We start from the raw sequence: 26,654 nt of genomic DNA, 5'->3' as shown, positions 1-26,654 counted from the left end.
ACAAACTCGCCTCCGAAGGCGGCCCCGGCCGCGACCGCGGCGGGAGTCTCGCGGACCCGAGCTGCCCCGGCTCCCCCAGCCCGCCCCGCCTCTGTGTCCGCCGGACGCCGCGCGAGCCTCGGCGGCTCCCACCGCCCCAAGTGGCTGGTCACCTCGAGACAAAGCAGGAGTCTCGCTGTCTCTGCACCCGCAGGGCCGTCCTCCGACCCCAGTCCGGGTGGGCTGAAGACCCAAAGGCCGTCCCTTCCCTTAGCTGTAGCACCCACCTTCCTCCACAAATTCCTCCTTTTTTCTCCCCGTACGCAGCGGACACGCTCCAAATCTAAGCGGCCACCCCTGGCCACGGGCACGCACAACTGCGCGCACCCGTGACCACCGCAGACAACCAACACATCCACACGCCTGTCCCCCGCGGCCGACGGGTCTTCCATTACTAGCACGAACACCGAGTAACAGGTCCCCGAGGGCACCGCACCGCCCGCCAGCACCGAGAGGGAGTCGGGGTGCCCAAGTCTCTACGACAGCCCGGCCCCACGGATGGTGCATGTTCTCCTTCCCGAGGCTCGTCCACCGCGTGTCCCCGGCAGTCGGAGGAGGCCCTCGGACTCTGGCTGTCTATGGATCGTGCTGCTGGTATCGTCTGCAGCGTACCCGCAGCTCGGGCAGGCACCCGCAGCCCGAGAGAGCGAACGCAGCAGCTGCCCTAAAACCTCGGCCTGAATGGGTACAAGGAAAACGAGTCTCGTCAAATAACCACCGCAGTTCCGCAAATCCTCCGCAACGGGCCCGAGCACCCGAGAAAAGCCAAGCCGCCAGACTAGCTTGTACCGCGCGGCCGCTACTTGGGGGTCTCCGGGACAGGGCGCCGAGACCTGCCGGCCGGCCGCGCAACCCAGTATCGTGAAGCCGGGCCGCAGCTCCCGGGACAGCGCGGAGAGCACGCGTTGCCTTTCCCAGCTGACCCTGAGAAGCCTTTCCACTCCTTCGCGCGGAATCCCGGGCCGAACCGCACGTCGCCAAGTGCCGTTAGCCTTTGCACGGACGACCCCTCACCAAACTGGACTTGCGCGAGGGAGGGAACCCGACCCGCCTGATCGCTGCCTCCCGCCCAGCGACAAGTGGGACGGGTACGTGCATCTCTTGCCTGCACGTGCTCGGGAAGGGAACAGGAGGTGGAGCCGAGATGGCTCCGGCGCTTGTCTTCCGTCGGCACCCGGCCCGCTCCCGGGGATTCGGAGGTATTTACCTTGCGTTTCTCAGTCCGAGAGTCAGAGTCAGACATTGGGGGGACCAGGGCCAGGGAAAGGGCGCCGAGGGGGTGGCGGCGGGAGCGGGGCGAGGCGAGCAGCCCGCGGCGATGCTGGCCGCAGTTGGGCTGGGGCGCGCAGGGTGACTGTGAGAGTCCGGTGGCAGTGGTGGCGGCGGCGACGCAAGACGGAGCGGTTTCACAAGACCACGACCTGGAGGCTGCGCGGAGCGAAGTGAAACCTGCACAGCCCTGCAGCTCAACTCAGACTGGCGGCCCAGGGCCCTCACCCAATCACCGCGAGCTCCGCCCCCTCTAAGTCCCGCCCCGGCGCGCGGGCAAGCACGCCCCGCCCTGCCGCGGCGTAGCCGCAGCCGCTGGCGCTCTCAGGCTCGAACAGGTAAAGGCGGGGGTGGCCCGGCCGGGTTCCCCCGCGCGCGCCGCGGGCCCTGCCCCAGCTGAGCGTGTTGACTGGAGTGACTAGTGCTGCTGGTGGCTTGTGCGCACCCACTCCTCTCCCCCCGCCCCAAAGTGTACCCTTGCCTCTCCCCCATCCAGCAGGGGCCACTGCATGCGCTTGGAACAGAGGGGGCGCTCCGGGCACACTGAACCAGGCCGAGCGGCCGCCGCCTGCGGAAAGCCTCAGGAGGCGCCCCTGAGCCCTTGATCGGCTTCGGGAATTTCTCAGCCGCTCTGGGACAGGCGTGGGGACTGGCTTGATCCTCAAGAACGCCTGGGTCCAAGGTTGGGCAGCGAGTGTCGGAGCTCTCCTCTCTCCCAGATTCTGGGGTACTGGGTGAGACCCCGATGTGCAGGGCTGCTCATCCTCTTCCTCCGCCCTCGCCTCACGCGGTAGTCTTAGGCGCCCTCCTCATGCCACCTGGCAGGGGCACCTAGCTTTTCTGCCGCGCCGAGCCTCCGGTAGGAGGCAGAGCCCTTAGTGGGGAGAGTGGAGAAAAAGGCAAGAAGTGGATCCCCGGAGGCGTCTGTACCGCAGCCCCGGTACGAGGCAGGAAGGGATTGCGTGCGGAGCAGGTAAAATAAGGAAATGAAAAAAGAACTCGAAAAAAAAAAAAAAAAAGACCCAAAGGAATCTCGGCCTTCAGGTGGGAGAGAAGATGATACCTCCGCTGGGTCGGGATCCTAGATATTGGTTAGGCTTTCAGAGAACCATCCGCGAGGCGCTCTGAGGCCAGTGAAGGCGCGCGCGCGCAGGGGAGTGGTGTGGGGAGCGAAATACGCCCCCCACTCCTCCCTGCGCGCCCCCACCCCCTTTCTCCTTGGTGCCCGCGGCCTCACTCCCACTCCTGCTCCGGGGACTGGTACTCCTCTGGGTCCGCATCCTCATGTGTTCTAATGTGGGTCCTAAGTCCCCACCCTTACCCCCTTCTGCGCTCCCCTGGCTAGGAGATAGCCGGGGCCAGGGAGTGGGGGCAAGGTCGGTCGGGAGATGGAACATCCTGTCACGGGGGAGAGCTGGTTAGATGGAATAAAGAAACCCAAGTTAAGGATCCCCTAAAGTCCCTCCCTCCCAGGAACCAAGAAGGAAGGGTCCTCAGTTGCAGAGGAGCAAATCAGCGAGGCGTTGTTCCGCTCTTGGCCACCTCGGTCAGTGTTTTATGCTGCATAAGCAGGTATGGAACGTCGGGAAGACAGCACAGCCCCTGGTTAAACAATTCTCAGCGCATCCTCTGGCGAGTCCTGAGCGAAGTGTAGGAGGCCAGGGGTTCCTGGGGCGACTCAAGGACGGACGCCGGGTTCTGCCCCGGGATTTCGTTGCAGGAGGGAAAGGACAAGGGCGTGGACGCGGCGAAGTGCACGCTGAGACTGGATGTCTACCCTGACGGTGTCTCGGAGCGGTTGCCCTCGACCTTAGGTGGGCACGGGCGAACTCTAAGCCTTAGCTGCCCGGCCTAGCACCCGGCGGGAAAACAACAGAACGGCACCGGCTGGGAGCCCCAAACCCGCCCAAGTGCTCCGAGCTCTCCGTGGGGTTGGGCGATGCAGACAGGGACAGGAAAAGAACCACGCAGAAGAAAACCCTAGTGGTTGTCATCTGGTCTTGTGCAGCTCCGCCGCCCCCGCGTCGTCTGCTTTAGCGACCCTGTGAACACTTTAAAAAACAAAGGCGTCAGGGAGAGCAACCGGTTAAGCACTCTTATTTTGGGGCACAAGGAGGAGGTCGGCTCGGAGTCAGGCAACCCAAGCGGTGCTGGGGAGCTTTCGCAGAGCTCTCCGCGGCGGGTGACCTCTAGCCCTTCCCGCCCTCTCCCGCAGGGTCCGGAGGTCCTCTGGGCCCCATACTGGGCCACAGCCCAGAAAAGGGACAGTGTGAAAAGGGCGGTTGGGCGTTAGGTCTCCGGTCCTGGATGTCGCCCTCACGGACTCGAGAACTGTGCTCACTCCTGCCTCTGCCACGAGATGTGGAGCGGGAGTAAGGAGGATGGCTGGGGCTGAGAGAAAGGTGCAAAACTGAAGTGGGGCAATCGGGATCTGAGAAATGGGATGGGAAATCTACGGCCCTCGCCTGGGACCACAGGCGTTGCCTGCGTGGTCTCTCCGAGTTCCGAAATCAACTTACTGCAGTGTGCTGCCCTAGCCCGCCTTCCCATCAATTAATGTCTTTATTAAACTTTGTTATCTATGCTCTTCTAAAGAACAGATTACAATTTCATATGGTAAAAGTATTTTCCGCACCTTGTCTTACGGTCCGGAAGCCGCCTGCCTGGGAGGACAACCCGGAGTTCGCGCTCTGCCGAGAGCAAAACTCCAGGCGCACACTCCCCTTTCCCAGTCTGTGCGTTTCCTCTAACACCCCAAGGGGTTCTGATTCACTGGAGAAGCATCGCTTGAACTGAAACTTTGCCCGCGAGTGTTTGATTTTTATGCTTTGATTTTTTTTTTTTCCACGCAGCACCAATGCTTTTTCCAAAATCACTGTAAATCTGAGTCATCGCTGACCGCGGGAGACCTTTGGTGGCACCCGTGTGTGGGGCGCGTTCGCAGGGGAGTCCAGTGTCTAGGGAGATCCAGCGCGGAAGCTGGGAAAGGTTGCTGCCGGCAGGCGGGGTTACATAATAAAGCCCCGTGTTCCGGGCTGCCGCCTGGCTCCCTTTCCCAACAGCCCATCCCGCGTCTCGCCAGCCTCAGTGAGAACCCTGCCTGCTCTGCGACCCAAATCCCCGAGGGCCGAGGCCCAGCGCATGCCAGGCCGGCCTTGGCCCCAGTTCCAGGCGTCAGAGAAGCTGGTGTCGTGGCAGCTGCGAGCGAGCCACCACCCTTCGCACCACGCCCGCTATAACTTGGCTTCCAGCTTGGGCGGCTGAAAGCGCGCCCCTTCTCGGGGCTCGGGTTGCAGCGGTTCTGGGTAGAAGGCCCAGGCGGCCTGCGCGTTGGTGATTCCTGCGATTGGTGCGTGGAGGGAGGTGTGTGGAATGTTAAAGGCAGAGATCACCTTCAGGGCATCATCCTTCACCGAGTCGCACAAATCCAGCAACTGCAAAACAACACAAAGTGACAGGTCAGATGCTGGCTCACTTACAGCGTGGGGCGTCATTGGCTTTGCGCCAACTCCCAAGCACCCCACAGGTAGCCACTGGGGAAACTAGTTTCCCTTTGGATTTCCTGGGACCCAGGTGGGTGGAGGCCGTTGGTCTTGAATAACCTTCACATACCTTATCATCTTAGAAATGCCTAAACCTGTGACACCTGTCTGGCAGAAGCCCGTTTCTTCCAAACAGGGTTGGGTCCGGCTCCAAATTAGATGGAAATCTCAAGACCGAGGACTGTGAGAATTTATCAACATTCCCCTTACCGGCCCTGCCCTCCCCTCTCCAGTCCCCATCATTTTCCGCCTCTTCACCTCTGGAGTGCCTGGGGTGCCACCCTCTGGCGTGCAGAGGTAACTGAACAGGAAGAGCATCAGACAGGTGAACCAGTGGAGACATGCCCCAGTTCTCCCCAGACTAGCGCCTTCCCACCTCTGGCAGCAGGCCATGGTTCCTGAAATGCACGCACAGTGGGACTGGGGATACTGAGACCAAGCACTGGCATCTCTGTGCACCTTTCACTTACAGGAAATCAACCTGCAGTTAAAGAGAACACCAAGGAACCCGGCAGATACCCTCCTGTGTTTTGATAACCATTGGAGGGCACAGATAAGACATCTCAGCAGAAGGGTGGGGGAGACATAAGCTAGTGATTTTGGAGAAGGTGCGTTGGGTGTATTTGAATTTCATTTTCCGTGGTTTAGATGCCCATGCATTTTTTTTTACTCCCAGAGGAAAAAAAAAAAGCTACCAAAAATAATAGATTGTTTTTTCTAAAACTCAACAAGGACAAGACAGAGGGACTGCTTTCCTTTCCCATAACCAGCTGCACACTATTTTTCAAGTTTTCAGCCAGCCATAAATTTCTTTCACTCACTAAATCACAGCCCCCAGGTTTTCATGGTTTATTTTTATGGTCTTAAAAACATCACTTAACAACAGCCCCACCTTTGCTGCCCTCACGGTGGTGGTCATTACTGAGCTACACTAAAGCTGTAAAGAGCACAGTTCCTTTAAAGTAGACCAAAATGCCATTTCAGGTATTCAGAGACGATGGGGGGTCCCCAAAACAGGGGCTGGTGTAGGGTAGGGGAAGAGCATGATTTTTAATAGTCTAACAACACATCTTCCTTTAAATGTGCTCTATTACATCAGTAATTTCTAATGAAAACCTTCATTCTTTACACACTGTGGTTAAGCGTCATAAAATCAGTAGTGAAAAGACTTTGATCATATTTGCAAGGTGCACTATGATGAACTTTCACTGACCAAGATTTCAAAGTTTGTAATTAATACTCGACAAGTCCCTGACTAATCTGTCAACTCTCAAGGTCTTTAACTACACACTTCAAAACCATGAGATGGTGTACAAGTCCTTAAAGCTTCTACATATTGTCATTTCATTATTCAAGATAACTTTCCCTTTAGGTTTGCATCATGAAACTCAACCAATTTTTGTCATATATTCAACAATGGTGGAGATTCAGTTATTTGAATGAGCATTATGTGGAAGAGAATGTGGGTTTGGTCTGTCCAAACACAGAACAAGCACCCAGAGATAGAAATTGCAGGAGGCAGAGTTCTGTTCAATATTTTTACAACTTGACAAATAAGCATAAAGTAGATTTTTAAAAAAGGATCCAATGGCAGAAGAAGAAGAGGATTTCCTTTCTCGTAAGTGTTCAGGGAGTGACCCTTTCCCATGACACTCTAAAGAGGAATGCTGCATGGAAGGGGAAAGCCATGCGTTGACTGCGAAGATTTGTAATCTTAAAATTCTGACGCTGTCTCAAATACTCTGTGCTTACTCCATTTGTGACAGGCTGCAGCAGGCCGATTAGTGTCCAGGTCCAAGGATCATGCATCACTCCTTATATGTAACAAGTTTGACTCTGATTCCAGGTGTTCTCTCACCTCTGCCTGTGAGGATGATCATTATTATTACTGTCTTTCACTTACAAAGTGCAGTACATACTGGATTCCTATCCTATGGTACAGATTGTGCTGGGCATGGGAGATTTAGTGATGCACACTGTGGACATAGGCCTCCTGTATCAAGGAGATGATGTTAAGAATTTTAAAGACTTTACAAACAGGATCCTCTTAATACAAAATAAACTTAGGTAGCTATCATAGAATTTATTATCATGTATACAGTAATTTTTCTTTTTTAACCAGGGAGCCCCATAGGATGAAGCAAAGCACAGGCAGACCTCAGAGATATTGCAGGTTCAGTTCCAGACCATGACTATGAAGCAAATATCGCAATAAAATGAGTCAAAGGAACTTTTTGGTTTCCCAATGCCTCCAAAAGTTATGTTTACACTACAGTGTAGTCTGTTGAGTGTGTGTTGGCATTATGTCTCAAAAGCAATGTACATACATTAATTAAAAAATAGTTTGTTGATAAAAAATGTTAACCATCATCTGAGCTTTCAGCTAGTCATACTCACTGATCACAGATCACCATAACAAATATAATAATGAAAAAGTTTGAAATATTACGAGAATTACCAAAATGTGACACAAAGTGAGAAAATGCTGTTGGAAAAATGGCATCGATAGATTTGCTTAACACTGGGTTGTCACAAACCTTCAATTTGTAAAAAATGCATTATCTAGGAAGCACAATAAAACAACGTATGGCTGTACTATTAAATTTTAGTTTTATTACCAAACATATACCCACATAATATAAGCACAAAAACAGTGCATATTGTAGCCTCCCCCTCGCCCCCCACCCCCGCCCCATTTTGCCAGTATGTGACCCAACTGTGCTGGACAAAGCATCCCAAGCCCACCCATCTCATAACAAAGAAAACTCATCAGCTTTGGAGGATACACCAATGAATAGGTGCCCTTTAAAAATAAAAGAGCATGAACAAAGTTACACATTCTTACAGAAAAATTTTATTATAGAAAAATTTTAAAGGACAGACGCAAAGCATTGGCAGTATTGCTCTAAAAATAATGACATAAGATCCACTAGAACTATCCAGGGAGTGGGATTTGAGAATGTCTACTTGGAAGAAAGTGGACGCACTCAACACTCAAGGGACAGTGGGTGGACAGGTTAGTATGTGGATTTTCCGGGGTAAATTTATAACATCAATTTGGCTTCCCCGCCCCCACCTAGTTACAGCAGGTTCTCTCTTTTTTTCCCTCTTTATCATCCCAGCATTATCCTTATTTCAGTGGGGAGACTAGGATGGTCTAGAATGGGCAGTATCTAAGCTTTACAGCCTTCTAAACAAAACCTGCTTTTCCTTGTGTTGGTGTTAAGTATTCAATAGATGCCCCAGGTGTGAGGTGTCCAGTGAACTTGCAGCCACACCCCAGTATTCCTAAGACCCTATGCAGAAGGTTTTCCTGACTCTTCCCATGTTCCCCACCTCTGTTCCCAGCACCAGGGGACCTCCTGCTGTTCTCTGGGTCAAATCCCTTACCCCAACTTGACATGTCTCTCAATTAGCCCCTTTCTTGCTTGGGCATTGCGATGAGTCTTTTTCTCCATCCCTTGAATCTGGGCTGCCTTGTGACTTGTCTTGACCAATACAATGTGGAGAAGGTGACACTGTGTAAATTCCAGAGCTTAGGTCTCAAGAAGCCTTGCCATGCCGGTTCTTGCTTCCTGGAACCTTGGGACCACTTGCTGTGTGGGTCTGGCCTGCTGGAGGATGCCCAAGGCCATGTAGAGAAGGACCACATGGTCAGCAGCCAGGCTCACTCTCAGATATGTGAGTAAGGCCATGTAGGACCCCCGAGTCCTTTTGAACTCGAATGGCTGCAACCACAGGAGTGATCCTACCAAGGACTAGCCAGCGAATGGCCCAGATTGCCTACCCACAGAATTGCAAGATATACACAATTGCTTTTTTATGCCACTAAGTTTTAGGGTGATATGTTACATGGCAATAGGTAACTAAAACAGTTTAATTTAAAATTGAATTTAAAATTCAAATTGCGGTTCACGAGGTCATCTTCAGCTATACTTCTACCCTCTTAATTATCTGAGGACAATTCTACAATTACACAATTAAAGCGGTTAACAGGTGTGGCTCACTGATAGGCTTTACTGAAGGAATTTCAGTTGTAGAAGAGTAGTTTATTATAAAGCCAATGACTGTCCAGTTGGTGGGGTATCTGGGAGAGAATTTGAATGGCAGGCTGGAAGTCTCACTGCAATCCACCACCCACCCCACTTTCCTAATCTGGTTTAGAAGGCAAATCACCAGGACTTGCCTTATAACTACCTGCCCTGCCTTCATCATCTCTACAGGGGACTTTAGCTTCCAATAAAAATACTCAGTAACATCAAAGTGTCAAGGATGGGGGGGAAAGGCAGAAAATATTTGCAACTGGGGATTCCAAGTCTTGTAAATGTTTAGGTTCTCCTGCACCATTAGAAGAGAGAAACAGGGGCGCCTGGGTGGCTCAGATGGTTACATGTCTGCCTTCGGCTCAGGTCATGATCCCAGGGTCCTGGGATCAAGTCCCGCATCGGGCTCCTTGCTCAGCAGGGAGTCTGCTTCTCCCTCTCCCTCTGCCTCTCCCCCTGCTTGTGCTCTGTCTCTCTCGCAAATGAATAAATAAAATCTTAAAAAAAAAAAAAAGAGAAAGAAACAGATGGGTCCTGGTCAGACCTAACCAGAGTCAGCTGGTGCGATGGAATGGACTGGCACATATCTATCACTTTACTTCGTGGGACTGTAGTGTTTCCCTGCTCCCAGAGATTTCTCAAATAAGGAAGTCCGACAGGGGTTCATCTCCAAGGCATGGAGTCTGTCTACTATAAAGTGTGGGTTAGAGGTCTGACCTCAAAATAGTTGGGAGGATGCAGTGAGGTAATTATGTGAAGGCCACACTGTAAACTGCAAAAGGCAGCAAAATAGAGTTGTTGGCTCTTGATCCCCCAAATACCATCATTAGGGCCTTTAAAGGCTTCCAAGAAATTCATATCCAGTAAGTTTCAACGTAAATCTGTCCCTTTACACAGAAACTTGGAGACTGAGTGTAATGGTATATGGAATCCAGCCATGTACACAGACACATGACTTACCACATCTATCCAAATGGATTTCTCTCTCTCTCTTTTTTAAAAGATTTTATTTATTTATTTGACAGAGAGAGACACAGTGAGAGAAGGAACACAAGTGGGGAGAGTGGGAGAGGGAGAAGCAGGCCTCCTGCTGAGCAGGGAGCCCAATGCTGTGGGGCTTGATCCCAGGACCCAGGGACCATGACCTGAGCCTAAGGCAGACGCCCAATGACTGAGCCACCCAGGTGCCCCATGGATTTCTCTTTTTATTCTAGGATGCCTACAGTGTTTCTTCTTTAAAACATATGTAAAGAGTTTCCTTCTTAAAGAAGGTATACATCAACACATATGCCTTTCCTCAGTTAGTGGGTGGGCTCCACTTGTGATGTGATGGCAGCCTAGAAATGACAAGCTAGGGAATAGGTACAAAGATGTTTCTTATTGTATGATTTGGCCCCTTTTATAGATCTGAAACCTTTTATAATGATTGTATATGTGTGTGCGCATGTGCATGTGAATGAAATCATATCACAACATGTTGCTGCATTTCAGTTGAATACCACCTTCTCTAGAAGGTTATTGAAAGTGTGAAATAAAATAAGTATCGGCGTCCATCCCTCAGGCATATGCTAACATTTCTCATCAAGGGGAAGGCTGATTTATCTTTGTTGTCTGTCTTTATCCTCCATGGAAAACTCATGCACAATCCTCTACTCTGTTTTTATACTAAAAATCTGGTGTGAGAACCCTTTTCAGTCTTGTTCTGTAGCCCCCAGATTCAGACCCTCACCAGGTTCTTTAGATTTTTGCCTCACATGATTACCTTCCTCGAGTATTGTTTTGATCTGATTATTTTTCTTCTGAAAGGCCCAGAATCACTTCCACTTGCTTCTCAGGTTAAAGTAAAATTATTGACTATGAACTTGAGTCTTTTAACAGTTTTTGATTTACTGTGTTCCCCCAACTAGTTTCATCACCTACAACCCAAGCAATCTGCCCCTTCTACTTGGGCCAACCAAATTTATCTTGCTTTCCACTTGACACTCTTCATGACCTTTAACTGAATCACCACATTTGCCATTCTCCGTTACTTGACACACGATAACTTAATTAGGCCTCTTTCAAGCTTTCTGTTCTTGGATACAGATTGACTTCCTGAGTACAGCCATCATGAAATAGTTGCTGTGTTAGCTGAAGGAACATGAACATGCCATTTAACTTTGCCCCAAGTCACATATCTCATAACTGATACAACCAGGGTTTTAATCCAGAGCTTTCTGCTTCCACAGCCCCATCTACCCATTTTGTCTCCATCTCCTCCCCTCCCCCCGCCACATTTCCCCACAATTTCCATCCCTGGAGGGTACAGGGTGTTGCAATGAGGAAATGCCTCTGCTCCGGTCCAAACGTGTGACCCCTGATGTTCTTCCTAAGTCACAATTGATATTCCATATGTGCCAAGTGTGGGGAACATGGGTCTGGCCAGCCACACTAGCTCACATTCCCCAAGAGGACTAGGGCTGCCATGGGCAGCCCAGGGGGCCTCTAAGATCTTGCCACTAGAGGGAGTTCCTGAGGACGTTGGCTTTGGAGCCAGCTGCCATCATGCAAAAGGGCCAGTCTAATGATCTGGATGCTCTTCCTGACAAGCATAAGCCTCCAAGTCTCCAGAAACTATGCCTGGGCCAGTGAGGCTCAGACATAGGGGTATTCGAGAAACAACAGATTCTCTTCCTGTGGAGGGAGGGTCACTTGCTCTACAGATTCTTCTTCAGGAAGTTGGATGAACTCTGCTGAGCTAGGTCTTCAGGCCCTCCCTGCTCCCCTGGTCCATACCTCAAGTCACCAAACACAATTCAAATCCCTTCAGAAGAGCAACATGTTGACTGTCAAATAATGGTCAACGAAAACCACCACAATCAAGAAATTTAATCTTCAGCTACTACAGACTTCCAACCTCACCAGATTCAGAGGCCATAGTTTTACTTCTCTCCTATCCATTCACCTTTCCTAAAGAATCGCCAACCTCTGTAGACAAAGGGTCAGAGTGGTAGGTCTGTATCAGCTAATCTGCCACCTTAGCCCCAAATGCCTGGCTCGGGGTAAATGTAAAGAAAAACATACCTGAAACACTCACATGGGGGCATAATTGTACACTATGTGCTATGATTCGAGCTGTCTCGATTTACACAACCACCACTGGAAAGGGAAGCTCTGCCCTTGTACTGACCACTCACATCTCAAGGCAGTCAGACCTTAGTTTATTGGGCCTCCTGGTTTAAAATGGTTTTCTCATGGTTTTCTCCACAGCCAAGTTCCATTAGCAAGAAATGAAATTCTGTGGGTCTATTAAATAATCAGGACTCCAGCTTCCTCTTTTCTCTGAATAAATATAAATCATATTTTATTTGATTAGTTCTTCATTTTATGCTAAAATATTTAGCATAATCTGAAATGTTAGAATAGAGAAATTGCCATCTTTACCAAACAAAAACAAAACACTTCATTTTGCCTAACCAAAGAGTTCATTTTGAGGAGAGACAAATTAACCTCCAAAATGTTCTTCCTATTACAATGTTTTTCAACCAAAGAGTGCACAATCCTGTTATTTCCTAAATATTACTGACAATGCCCATTTCGGTAAAGGAGTAGGACTTTGAACCCTGATGTCATGACTTCCAAACCATGATACCTTTCTTATTTTTAAAATGTAAGGGTTAAGTGAGTTTGGCACAAAGCGAGTATTTACAAATATTATTATCATTAACAAAGAAATCTGTTCTTTAGTTAGTAAGAAAAACAATTTCTTTACAACTCTGGCATTTTCCATTATGAAGTCTGCTTAATCATCATTACCTAAAAGAAGAATGCTGAGACAGAGACATCAACTTTAACCACTTAATAAGAACTTCTGACATTTATTCATAGTGGTACTGATTCATAAGAGGAAAAGTTTTAAAAGAAGAAAAGTGCATATAGCTTTCCCTTTAGAATACAGGAAACCATATAAAAGTATTGGCAATGGAATTAAAGTAACCACAGTGCCGCTCTTGGTAGCATTTTCTACAAAGACATTTACATGAAACTAGAAAGAATATTAAATTAGGTGGTTATAATAAACCTTCACTATTAGCTTCACACCTTTTCATACAAAAGAATACGGTATTTTGATCAACTGATAGTTCAACCTTGTAAATACAGATCGAAAGAAATGTGAGCATACCCAAGAAGGAATCATTTTCAGTCCAAAATTTTTTTCAAGAAGCAGAAGCCCGACAAACTGCCACAACTAAATGTACAGTAAGAATCCAAGTTATTATGGAGAAATTCTGTGGCAGTCAGTTCTGGAATAATTTTGAATTTGATGGACCCAAACAATTTCAAAATACTTTGGAAGGACTTCTAGTTAGGATGGAGAAAGATTTAAGAGAACTTTGCTCCCACAGTAACAATCAGAAGTTGAACCCAATGGAGAATCAAAGACATCTGTAGTCTAACATCCTCCCAGCTCAACTGCTGACAGGACAAAGAAGGCACTATAGGGGTGGGGGGTTGGGCTAGGCACAATGACCTTGGTCTAATTAAAGCAGCCCCTGTTCAACTTGACTCTTTGTGGAATCTTAATAAAAGATATAGGTTGAAAAGAAAGAAGTAAAGCTTTTTATTCTTAGATGTCATGATTGACTACTTAGAAAATCTCAGGGAAACTACAAATAAAATACTTGAACTATTAGGTGAGTTAGTGAGCTTACATACACAAGACAGTGTACAAAAATTGTGTCTGTACTAAACATGGAACATACATATAGAAATTAAATTTAAAATGTTTCCTTTGCAATAGCTTTAAAAAATTAAAAAACACTTTGTGATAAATTTAATGAAATCTGTTCAAGAACTCTATTACTGAAAATTACAAAACACTGCTGGAAGGAATTAAATAAATGAAGAGATATACCATGTTCATGGATTATTAAAATGTCAATTCTCCCCAAACTGATATATAGATTTAATGCAATGATAATTAAAATCCTAGCTGCCCCTTTTTTAATCCCATGAAATTCACAAGCAAATTCTAAAATATGTATGGAAATACACAGCTTTCAGAATAATAAAAACAGTTTCGCAAAGGGATAAAAAATCTGGAGGCCTTACATTTTCTGGTATAAAATTTACTATAATAATCATGACAGAATTAGCAAAATAGGAGACAGGTACATTAGTGTAATAGAACAGAGAGCCCAGAAACAGACCCACACTTATATGGTCAATTTTTTCTTAATAAAGAAGCCAAAATATTTCCATGGATAAAGGATGATCTTTTTAACAAATGTTGCTTGAACACCTGGATAACTATATAAAAAGAAATGAACCTCAACCCCTACCTCTTACTATACTCAGAAATTTATTTGAGATAGGACAGACTGAAATGTAAAGGTAAAAATCATATATCTTCTAGAAGAAAGCATGAGAGAATATCTTTGCAACCTTGGGTTAGGCAAAGTTTCTTAGACAAGGCCCAAGGACACTAACAAAAAATTTTAAGTTGATAATTTTTTTTCATCAAACTTAAAACCTTCAGCTTCTTAAAAGATACTATTAAGAAAATGAAGGGGCGGCTGGGTTGCTCGGTTGATTAAGCATCTGCCTTTGGCTCAGGTCATGATCCTGGGGTCCTGGGATTGCCTGCATCAGTCTCCCTGCTCAGTGGGGAGTCTGCTACTCCCTCCCCCTCTGCCCCCCAACTCATGCTCTCTCGCTCTCTTTCAAATAAATAAAATCTTTTTAAAAAAAGAAAATGAATAGGCACAGACTGGGGAAAATCCAAGCACCTATATGCAGAATGTGCAAGTCTTATAACTCAATATTTAAAGCAACAATAATAGCACACAGTTGAAAAGTGGGCAAAAGACTAAGATATAGGAATAACCAATAAGCAACTTAAAAGGATGCCCAACACCATTAAATACCAGGGAAATGAAAATTAATACACAATGAGATACTACTATGCATCCACTAGAAGAGATAAAATTTAAAAGGCTGACAACACCAAATGTTGGTGAGGATATGGAACAATGCGATCCTTTTATGTTGCTGGCAGGGATATAAAATGCTACAACTGGGGCACCTGGGTGGCTCAGTCAGTTAAACCTCTGACTCTTGATTTCAGCTCAGGTCATGATCTCAGGGTTGTGAGATGAGCCCCACATCGGGGGCTCCATGCTCAGCAGGGAGTCTGCTTGAGATTTTCTCTCTCTCTCCCTCACCCCTCACCCCGACATGCATGCACTCTCTCTGAAATGAATAAATAAATCTTTACAAAAATGATATGACCACTTTTAGGGGCGCCTGAGTGGCTCGGTCGTTAAGCGTTTGCCCTCGGCTCAAGTCATGATCCCAGGGTCCTGGGATCGAGCCCCACATCGGGCTCCCTGCTCTGTGGGAAGCCTGCTTCTCCCTCTCCCATTACCCCCCTGCTTGTGTTCCTTCTCTCGCTGTGTCTCTCTCTGTCAAATAAATAAATGAAATCTTAAAAAAAAAAAAAGTTTAAAAAAATGATATGACCACTTTTAGAGAAGTTTATGGTAGTTTCTTAGTTAAATAAATGTCTTCCATACCACTCATTAATTGTACTTCTAAGTATTTACCAAAAGAAATGAAAAATATGTCAAAAAAAACTTGTACAAAAATGATCCTGACAGTTTTATTTACAATAACACTGATCCATGATATTATAAATGTCTATAAACAGGAGAATAAACAATTTTTTAGCACAAGTTTTTCTAATGAAAGAAAAAAAACTAAAAGTAAGTCTTAAAGTCTTCAGTTATTTTTTTCTTCCCACAGTGCATATAAATAAGACATCATACCTTAATACCCATGGAATGATGCAGCTGAGGTCAACTGGAAGTAACAAGGTCAATTCCTTGAGATTGACATAGCAGAGGCCTAGAGAGATCAATATTTGGGAAGGAGAAGGGGTTGGGAGAGTTGTCTACAGTGAAATACCACTCAGAAAAAAAAAAAGGAAAGAATGAACTACTGAACATCTCACAAACATCATACTGAACAAAAGGAGAGTCTATCTGTTTCCATTCCTATGAAGCTCTAGAGCAGGCAAACTGAGCTGTAGTGACAAAGTCAGAACCCTGGGGGGCAAAGGAAAGAGATCGATGGAAACAGGGCTGAGGGAAGTTTCTTGGGTGATGGGGTATACATTGTGCGATCTACCATTTGATTTGTCAAAACTCACTGAACTAAGTGAACTAAGTACCACTAAGATTTGTGTACTTCAGTATATGTAAAGTAGACCTCAATTTTTTTAAATTAAGAGAAAAGGAAAGGGAACAATATGGGGAGAACCAACATATAATTGCCCACATTTTTGTGTGTGTGTCAAGTAAGTAGTAGTGTGTATCACACTATTTTATTTAAATGGTAATATTCAGCACCTAAAGAGTAGGATGAACCTAACATTTTTAATGAAAAATTATTTTTCATTAGAAAAACTCAATATATTTTATTTTCCTCATTTTGCCATAAATAGGTTAACTCTTTTCCTGGGAAAATTCCTTGCTTGGGCTTATAGGAATCAGGATTGTATGGTTCTCAGTCCAGCAAAGACTGGAAAGGATCCTCCAGATAAGTCAAGTATTGTCACTGGATGAAACAGTTGCGGGCAGACTCTTCAGCATGAGAACAGAGGGACTGGGGATGGTTCAAGTGAAAAAAGACTCAACAAATTGAAGATCCAGGGAGGCCACCAATCTGAGTTCAAATGAACTTGGGAAGCTCTCCAGAAAGCATTCTATCAGATACCATTTTTTCCTTCTCAAAAATCAGTCAAAGCTCACTTCCAGGAGGATGGATACACCTTTCCCTATTCTCTCAATAAACACAACTGAAAACCCTGGACATTATATATATAACAAGCCTAAGAAGACTGTGAAAGGTGAGGAGAAGACAGACTGTTTAGGGACACTGGGAGTTGAGGAATGACAGTGGTGAATTCTCTGTGTTTCCTTTTTACCTCATGTATCCCACACTCAGAGCTAAAGAAGCTAGCAACCCAAGAACATCAACAGATGCAGACAAGAATCCCAACAAAAGCATGCGCTCTCCAGGCAAAAAAGGGGCAGCCGAGCAAGACAGAAAATTTTGAGACAATGACCACCCTTCTCTAGCCAAACACCACAGAAAACCTGTAGCTCCACCACCCATGTCTCTCAAGGCTGGCTGTCTGAGTTTAGTCCTCCAGTCTTCTTGCCAGGCTAATGAGGTGTCTGCCATCATGTCAGTGGACACCACATGGGGAACCTGGACCTGGCAGTAGAGATGCACTCCTTCCTCTTCCAGATGGAGCACTGTAGAGGAGGTCTAGTGAGAGGAAGGACTTAACCATCACATGGTGATAGCAAAGACACTACCAGTGTTAATGGAGGCCATGTGGGGAGCAGCAATGAGGCTCTCCCACTCCTCACCACCAGCAAGGAGTCAGTGGAGGCCTAGTTGGCAACTGAAACTTCTGTCCTCACCCAGCAGGAACAAGGAGCTCCCCTTGGATCAGCAGAGGTTGAATGGAGAATTGACTTCTGACCCTGCAGAGCAGTATTGAGGTGGTGTACTCCTTTTCTCCCACTGGAGCACTGGATTGAAAACAGAAGGCTTAAATAAAATCCAAAGTTTCATAATTTAATACCTCAAATATTCAGGTTTCAATAAGAAATCAACTGAAGAAAAAGACAATCAATAGGTGCCAGCACTGAGATAAGAGAAATGCCAGAATTATCCAACAAAGATTTTAAAGCAAACATCATAAAAATGCTTCAACAAGCAGTTATGACCATACTTGAAACAAATAAAAAAAATAGAAAATCTCAGCAAAGAAATAGGAAATATAAAAAACCAAATAGAAATGTGAGGACTGAAAAATACAACGACCAACATAAAAACTCAGTGGATAGTCTCAACAACAGAATGTAAGAAACAGAGGAAAGAATTGGTAAATTGGAAAACAGAACAATAGAAATTACTGACTCTGAACAATGGAGAGAAAATAGACTGAAGGGAAAAAAACAACAAAAAACAGAGGCTCAGGGACCTGTGTGATTAGAACAAAAGATCGAACTTAAGTGTCATTAGAGTTCTAGAAGGAGAAGAGAAAGAGGGCAGAACTAAAAAGCACTTGATGAAATGACCAAAAAACCCTATTTTGGCCAAAGGACACAAACCAACCAATTCAAAAAGCTGAGCAAACCTCACCCAGGATAAACTCAAAGGAATCCACACATGGCACATCATAGATGAACTTTTGAAAACTAAAGACCCACCCCTCCAAAAAATCTTGAAAGCAGAGAGAAATAACACACTTTACTTATAAGGGAAAAAAACAACTTGAATAACAATGGATTTTCATTATAAACCATGGAAGCCAAAAATGCTTTCGGGTGCTGAAAGAAAATAACCCTCATCCCAGAATCCTATATCCAGTGAAATACTGTCCCTACTTTCGGATAACATGTTTGTCTATGTAGAAAATTCCAAGGGGGAGCACCTTTCGGTTAAGTGTCCAACGACTCTTTGTTTCAGCTCAGGTCATGAGATCGAACCCCATGTCAGGCTCTGTGCTCTGCACAGAGTCTGCTTGAGATTCTCTCTCCCTCTCCTGTCCCTCCCATTCGCGCGCTCTCTCTCTAAAATAAATAAATAAATCTTTTAAAAAAAGAGAAATTTCCAGGGAATTTGCAAGAACTCCTAGAATTAATAAGTAAGTTCAGCAGGATTGTAGGATATAAGATCAATGGATAAAAATCAATCATTTTTCCACATACTAGTGATGGACATGTAGATACTTAAAATCAAAAATGCAGTACCATTTACAAATATGCCCAACTGATTCTAGTTAAAGGTTTTAAAGCAAGTCAGTGGAGGAAATATAACCTTTCAACAAACTGTTCCTGGAGCAATTGGACATTTTGGCCAAAAAAGTGAATCTCAACCTAAAAGTCTTCTACCTTATACATAAATTAACTCAAAATGGATCATGGACTGATATGTAAAATTTAGAAGTAAAAAACATTTAGAAAAAACCTATAGTATAAGGTCTTCAGGACCTAGGGATAGGTGAAAAGTTCTGAGACGTGGCATCAAAAGTACAAAAGGAAAACTGATAAACTGGATTTCATCAAAATTAAGAACTTTTACTCTGGAAAAAGGCCATGTTAAGAAGATGGAAGGACAAGCCAGGCGGAAATATTTACAAGCTATGTATCTGACAAAGGACTAGTATCTAGAATATATAAAGAACTTTAAAAACTCAACAGTTAAAAAAAAACCCAAACAATCCAATTAGAACATGGGCAAAAGATGCCACAGCAGACATTTCAACAAGGAGGATATACAAATGGCACATATGTACATGAAACAGTGTTCAACATCATTATCCATGAGGGAAATGTAATTTAAAACCACAGTTAAATGTTACTGCATACCTATCAGAGCAGCTAAAATAGAAAATAGTGACACCACCAAATGCTGGTGAGGACATGAAGAAACTCCTACATTGCTGGTGGGAATGTTAAATGTTACAGCCTCTTTGAAAAAAACAGTTTTGGCAATTTCTTTAAAAAAAAAATCAAGATGTACCCACCATTTGACCCAGCAAACGCATTCTTGGATATTTACGCTAGAGAAATTAAAATCTATATTCATACCAAAACCTATACACGAATGTTTATAACAGCTTTATTCCTAATAGTCAAAACTGGAAGAAGACCAGATATCTTTCAATGAGTGAATGCTTTAACAACCTGTGCTACATTCACTCCATGGAGTACTACTTTGCAATAAAAAGAAACAGACCACTGACACATGCAACAACTTGGATGGATTTCTAGGAAATGATGCTGGGTGGAAAAAGCCAGTCCCGAAAGGTTGCGTATTATGTGATCCCACTTACACAACATCTTGGATGACAAAATTATAGAAATGGAGAACAGATTCATGTTTGCTAAGGATTATAAGGGAGGCAAGGGAAGGAAGAGGGCGTGGCTATAAAATAGCCACCGGAGGAACTTCTGTGGTGATGAAAAAGCTTGGTATATTTACTTTATCTATGTCAAAATCCTGGTGTGATATTGTAATATGGTTCTGCGGCTGATACCATTGGAGGAAACTAGGTAAAAGGATAGGAAATCTCTCTGTATTATTTCCTACAAGTGCATGTGGATCTATGATTCTCTCAAAATAAAAAGCTTAGTTACCCTCCCCGACCATAGCATAAATTTCAGATTAAGTTTTTTTTTTTTTTAGATTTTATTTTTTTATTTGACAGAGAGAGACAAAGGAACACAAGCAGGGGGAGTGGGAGACGGAGAAGCAGGCTTCCCGCGGAGCAGGGACCCTGATGGGGGCTGGATCCCAGGACCCTGGGATCACGACCTGAGCAGAAGGCAGACGCTTAACGACTGAGCCACCCACGTGCCCTCAGATTAGGTTTTAACAAAAGGTTTTATATAAGCACAACAGAAGATTCTTTTTATTCTTTTTGGTTGGAGCATAATGTACACACTGAGATACAAATAATAAGTGTGTTCTAGCTTGCTAAATTATCACAAAATGAACATACTCATGTAACCATCATCCAGATCAAGAAATAGATCACCTGTATCCCAAAAGACCCTGCAAAAAGTCACACACTTGAGCTGGATATTTTTCTTACATTGTCTCAGCAATAGCCAATTTGGTTATAGAATTAATGCCTGGTAGTTCTGTGATGTAAATGCTCAGCTATCCAGGGAAGGAGCGTACAGAAGAATATTGGTTTTTATAGACCCACAGGTTCTCACAAGTGAGTCCTATCCATTGTCTGTGCTTTAAAATGGGGGCCACCCCATTACTGTCTTTGTATAGTTACTAAGTACCAAGTGCTCCGAGTCCCCCAGAAGACAGAATAAGTAGAGAAGGCCACAGCAGTATCTAGCCTCTAAAATCAAAGGAAAAAGTAACTTAGCATCAGAAAAAAGAAAAGCAACTAAAAACACATTTTATTTTGTAAAAAATATTCATTTCTAGCTGGAATATTAATTTCTACCAAAATGGATATAGTAGGGATCATTCCTGTTTTAAGTTCAGTAATTCATTTAAATTTTATTATTATGGAATCATAATAAAACCCACCTTGTGCTTAGCTGCGATGGGGTCTACCCTAATCTGTTTAGACACAGCTGAATTCCATCTCCTGAAAGGTCTTTTTGGTGTAACACAGGTACTCTTAGGAACAAATTTCACCAGCAGGAAATTCTTGCTGTGCATCCTGGGGTTAGGGGATGAACCCAGAGACTTTCATGGAGGATGCCCCAGTTACCCAGCATTTCAAGAATCACCCCAAGGAGCCCAGGATAATGCAGCTGCCAGAAGAACTCAGAGGCTGGAGCTCAGGAAAACAAGTTGCTCTCTCCTGTGGTTCTAACAAGTTATCCTTGAATGAAGGAAATGGAATTATCCCGGTGCATTCTCCAGGTACACAAAGCTGTACTGGGGCAAAGCATGGGGGTTGACCAGGTGGTTGCCATGCGGAAACCAGGATGGCAGGAGTGGTGACCTCAGGGTCCCTGGCCAAACAGAAGAAATCAAATCCCTCTTATATTTTCTTAATCTCAGTTGAGTGGCCTACATTTATAGGTTCAACAACATATTTTATGCTGCTGAAGAACAGGTTTGGCCGGGGTTAAAGGGGAGGGGGAAGGGAAAAGAGGTTTCCCACTTTCTTAGTGGCGCTCTGTTGGTATTGCTATTTTTCTTCTCTCTCTCTCTGAGTCTCTCCTTCTTGGGTTTGGAAAGAGAAGGTGGACCAGGATGCATTCATATTCTAGTTGGTCCCTGCTGTCTTCTGGAGGTGAACCAGGGGGTCCTACAGAAGTGAAAGGAAGTTAAAAACAGTTCTGGGGATACTTTCAAATCTACGAAGACTTTAAAATTGGACTCAGTTGCATTCCCTGAATGACCACTCCATTGTGCTATCATTTCATAATACCCCAGCTTCTTGACCGAAGCCACCAAACAGAAGATGTCCCTCCCCACCCTGATGGAATGGGCGCTTAGGGTTACACTCCACACTAGCTTCTCCACTCAGCCTAAAGGACACAAGCAAGTGTCATAACTTCGTCATTTGCTTGTAGCCAAGTCAGATGGGCCTTGCTGGGTGGGTGGGACAGGGATGAGGGAAACAGATTCCTTCTCAAATTCCTTAAAAAGAAAAGCAAGAGTCTGTGGGTAGTAAATGAGGCCAAGGAACTGAGAAACCCAACCTCTCTTTCCTGGTCCAAGTGTGTTTTTAACATCCTGGGCCTAAAACCCCAGTTCACATGGCATTTGACTCTGGTATCCGAGCATCTCTTAAGTTGCCTTGATGCAGGTGGTTTGGCAAAAGGGAAACAGAAGAATGGGGTATCTGAGTGTCCGTTAAAAAGAAACCTTTACCAGAAGCAGCATGGAAAGCAGCCCTGCTGCATCGGTAGGAGGTGAAGGGCAAGGGGACTCTTTCTAAGCCTCACAGGTACAGGTATGATGTACGTGTCCTTGAAGTTGAGATCTGAGGAGGAAGGCTAACATCCCAACACCAACTTTCCATCTTGGAACTCCTCCCTAAATTTTCTTCCTGTTTTGTTTCTTCTACTCCAAGCCTTTTGGCCATAAGGCAATGACTGAATTTATATTCTACAGTTAGTTCAAAATGGCAAATAAGCATGATCCATCTTCTAAATTCAAAGGAGCCAAGTAGTGTCTTCGCTTTTGGGGTCCGGTGTCTGCCACACTTCTGCACATTCTTACTCCAAGCCACATTTCCTAAGAATAAGTTAATGTGTATGTGTATGTGGTACATCTGCAGTACTTGAATGACCCATCGATCCATGGACTTGAACGTTCTTCCCCCTTGATGATTCAACCACTTGATTGGCTAAACTGAAACTAAAACCCAAACCTTAGTGGTCGTTATAGACTTGAGCAGATACAGCCTAAGAGGTCACTTGCCATCAACAGTCTCTCCATGGCTTCCTTGCTGCCACTGGGTCCCTGAGCAGCTCTCCCTCAGGGAGAGAAAGGAGAGTTCCTTTCAGTGGAGCACACAAAGGCTCCTAGGGGCTGGGATCTTAGTCCTTCTCCTCTGTTCCTGTGTCCGCTTGCTGGCAAGGGTATAGGAGAGGACTGAGACTTGTCCTGGTGAGCCTGGCCTTCACCCTAGCACATCAGTGGGCACATCACAATGAAAACAGTCTTAAAGGCATGGGGCAATTACTCAGAGGGAACAAGGTGCCAGGCATCTGTTGCTCCAGCAGAAACTGTGCGCTTAGGAAGAAATTGACAGGTCATGACTCAAATAGGACATTAAGGCAACGTTTGGGTGTAATATGATCAAATCCTGGCGGGGGAGGGGTGTCAAGATTGCTTTGACATGGTCATGATTAGTATTTATTTTCTCTCTTCCCGAATGAATTTTTGGTTTTTAACATTGTTACTCTTACAGGCAATCTCCCACAGCCTCTGGAAGGTGCAAAGTGTGGCCCTCCTTACCTCTGAGTTGGGTTATGCAGTCCTCCCTGACCTCCCTGCAGATCCTTTATAATATGCTTTCTCACGTGGTTCCATTATTTGGGTTTGGGGCAGGAAATAGAACCTGATTCAACATTTTGCTAAGTATTATTTTCACCACACTGAATAGGGTCTTTTTTGATCTGCAACCCACAGCTGGGCTGTGGTTCTCTCAACACACATAAAGTTCAAAGCTTCCCCCTATGTTCATTTCTTGGCATGAGCTGACCACGTCTACATGTAGTTGCTTCTCCTTTGTATGTCGCCGAGAGTCACTGTTCCAGTGCTGGTGGGCACTAACAGAGCAGTTCAGCTGTGCCCAGGAGTTCAGGGAGCAAACACTTCAATGAAAAAAATGAGGCTACTCTATCTAAAACTGAAATTTACTTTAAGGGCTGACATAAGAAGTAGAAGACTCAAAGCCATTTGCAAAAGAATGTATTATTTTAAGAAGTTGAAATTTTTGTTTTGTCTTGTCTTCTTTTTTAAGCAAAATATGGTTGGTTTTAAGGAAGATATACAATTATTGACTTAGATTATTTTGAAAGGCTTGCCTTCTTAAAATGAGCCTTGGCTGATTGTTACTCCTTAATGCTGATAATTATTTGAAGCAAAATAAACACAAACATCTAGGTTAATGAAGAATGAAACAAGATAATGCCTGGACACTAAATTTTCCAAGAACAAAGCACACAATTATGCAATTGTTCTATACATACCCCCGGCAAAAGTACCTAATGAAAAGGGAACAGAAATCTTTTACTCAGGGGCCTTGTTACAATGGAGCCCTGGGGGCACTGCCATGAGACTGCCTTTGAGCCAAGGCCCTACCTACTTTGAGGGCCTAAAGGTGGAGCCGACTCATCTGACAATTCAGGCCTGGGAACCTGAGAACAGCAGTGTCCTAGAATCCAAAAGTCTCACCTTTACCACTCCTTAAACCAGCAGCAAATCGGCCTTAGACTCCCAATCCATAAAGTGGATTAACAGCTATTCACACTAAGGGGTGCTAGTGGGGATTACACAGGATAATGAATGTGGATGAGCTCTGTCAACAATCAAGTTCCAGACAAAAGAGAGGAGCTAGTTATCATAGCTAGGAAGGGCTGTAGGGGAGAGATTTGAGTTTAAAAAGAAAACAAACCCCAACCCAACCCCCTCTCCTGTGGGCTTCAGTTGGACAATGGGGCAATTGTGCTGCCTTTACAATATGTGGATGGATTTTACTCCGTCTGGGACACCAGGCAGGCCTCTGTGAAGCTTTTGAACTCAGGTCTTGTACTGTTCCATGCAGACAAGCAGGATGATGCTTCATCCACCTCCATTTGGAGTTGGGAGTTCCGGTTTCTACGCTCAGCTAGAATCTTGGGCAGTCGTTTAGCTTTTCGGTTTCTTAGTTTTACTCATTTGTTGAGTGGGGACTGTACCAGCCTTACTTACCTGGAAGATCTTTATGAGAATGAAATTAAATTTTGTTCTCTTTTAGCATAAATATATGCATTGCTAATTATAATTAGCCTAGAGTTTTAGCGTAACTCCTGGGTGTTCTGAAGTTTTATTATTTACAATCAAGCCCAGGCTGATTGCTACTCCCTGATGTGTTTTTTTCTTAATAAACTTTTTATTTTGGAATACTTCTAGATTTAAGGAAAAGTTCCAAAGATGACACACAGAGTTCCCATACGTCCTTCACCCAGTTTCTTCTAATTCTTCTCTTAACACCTAATATAACTATGGTCCATTGTAAAAACTAAGAAGTCAATATTGGTACATTAATATTAACATACTATAGATTTATTCGGATTTCACCAGTTTTTCTAGCAATGTCCTTTTTCTCTTCCAGGACTCAATCCGGGACACCACACTGCTTTTAGTCATCATGTCTCCTTAATCTCCTCTGGTCTGTGTTGGTTTCTTAGTTTTTCCCTGTCTTTCATGTACTGGCAGTTTGAGGAGGACATCGCAGGTCTTATATAGACCGTCCCTCCATCTGGTTCAGTCTGACTTTTTTTTCCCCTGATGATTAGATTGGGGTTATGGATTTGGGGAAGAGTGAACTGCTCTTCTCACCATACAATATTACAAGTGCATGTCGTCAGCACAACTTATTACTGGTGATAGTCTCCCTATGCACTTGGTTAAGGTGGGATCTGCCAGACTGTTCCACTGTAAAGTGACTGTTTTCCCTTTCAATGCTCTGTTCTTTAAAATAAAAGAAAATCACCGAGTCCAACCCACACGGGAAGGGAAGGGGGAAGGGGCAAGAATCTACATACATTAGTAAGAAAGATTGGTCTCTTTTGCCCCATTTATGGATCTGTTTAATCATTTATTTATATCATTATGGACCTCTGTTTAATTATTTTACACTTGAGGTTATAATCCAATGCCATGTTATTTATTTTGTTGCTCAAATTGTTCCAGCTTTGGCCATTAGGAGCTCTTTCAGTTAGCTCCTTCCAGTGTCCCTTTGGCATAACCCCACAATCGTGGGGTATTTCATTTTTGTTTTTGTTTGGAGCACTTTCTCACTTCCTAGCACTGAAAGATGCTCCAGGCTCGTCTTATATATTCATTGCCCCGGTCCTAGAATCAACCATTTCTCCAAGGACTCTGCTTCCTTTTAATGGAAAATGGTATTAGAAACCAAGAACTGGACACTGGGTGTACTTGTTGTTACTAGCTAATGCTGATTTTTATCCAAATAAAATAAATGAAAATGTTTAGAGTCAGAGAAATATGGGTTTTCACTAGCTGTGTTACTTTGGGCAAGTTACTTTGCCATGTTGGGTTTCCATTTCCTCATCTATGTGTAAGGATAATGAAAATGACATACAAGGCTGTTGTGGAGTCAAGTGGTATAACACTGAAGGAACTTCCTGTTTCTGATACTCAAGAGCTAGATTTTTTTCCCCTAACCGTTCTGCTGAAAACAACCAAAATTCTTAGAGAAAATATAGGAATCCTCTTCAAAGTATAAATGATCTGGCAAAATAATAATGGCAAAAATTATGGGAAAGTGGGAACCAAAGAAACTAAACAAGTAAGAAAGTTGCATTTACCCTGAAGGCATTTGCTATTTCCAGCAATTTTGAATTTTCACTTGATAGCCTCATGGTGGCTGGGGTGGCAGTAGGGGTGATGATAGTCAAAACCAGGGCCAGCACTAGGCAAGAAACTTAATAGAGACCCTTGCTATAATAAGCTGGGTACCAAACAGTTATAACCTTGGGGG

At 44.7% G+C, this 26,654-nt stretch overlaps 2 protein-coding genes across 8 annotated transcripts in view; both read right to left on the bottom strand.

The window, feature by feature from the left end:
• BCL2L11 (BCL2 like 11) overlaps window positions 1-1,640 on the bottom strand; it is a 47,059-nt gene extending 45,419 nt beyond the window's left edge. The window contains exon 1 of one of the 2 annotated variants that reach the window (XM_027621426.2): window positions 1,247-1,640. The gene's annotated coding sequence lies outside the window, so the exon portion shown is untranslated. The remainder of the gene's footprint in view (window positions 1-1,246) is intronic. The other variant, XM_027621428.2, reaches the window with a different exon arrangement.
• A 565-nt stretch (window positions 1,641-2,205) lies between these two features.
• The window catches only part of ACOXL (acyl-CoA oxidase like), a 357,812-nt gene continuing 333,363 nt past the window's right edge, over window positions 2,206-26,654 (bottom strand). For 5 of the 6 annotated variants that reach the window (XM_027621418.2, XM_027621416.2, XM_027621417.2 and 2 more), the window contains one exon: window positions 2,206-4,742. In XM_027621418.2, the coding sequence (XP_027477219.1) occupies window positions 4,542-4,742 (201 nt within the window). In that variant the 3' untranslated portion in view covers window positions 2,206-4,541. Of the gene's footprint in view, window positions 4,743-21,556; window positions 21,741-26,654 lie in introns of those variants that run through there. The other variant, XM_027621419.2, reaches the window with a different exon arrangement.

Source organism: Zalophus californianus, chromosome 8, assembly GCF_009762305.2.
Source record: "Zalophus californianus isolate mZalCal1 chromosome 8, mZalCal1.pri.v2, whole genome shotgun sequence".
Taxonomy (NCBI): domain Eukaryota; kingdom Metazoa; phylum Chordata; class Mammalia; order Carnivora; family Otariidae; genus Zalophus; species Zalophus californianus.
This window is presented reverse-complemented; position numbering and strand designations above follow the sequence as displayed.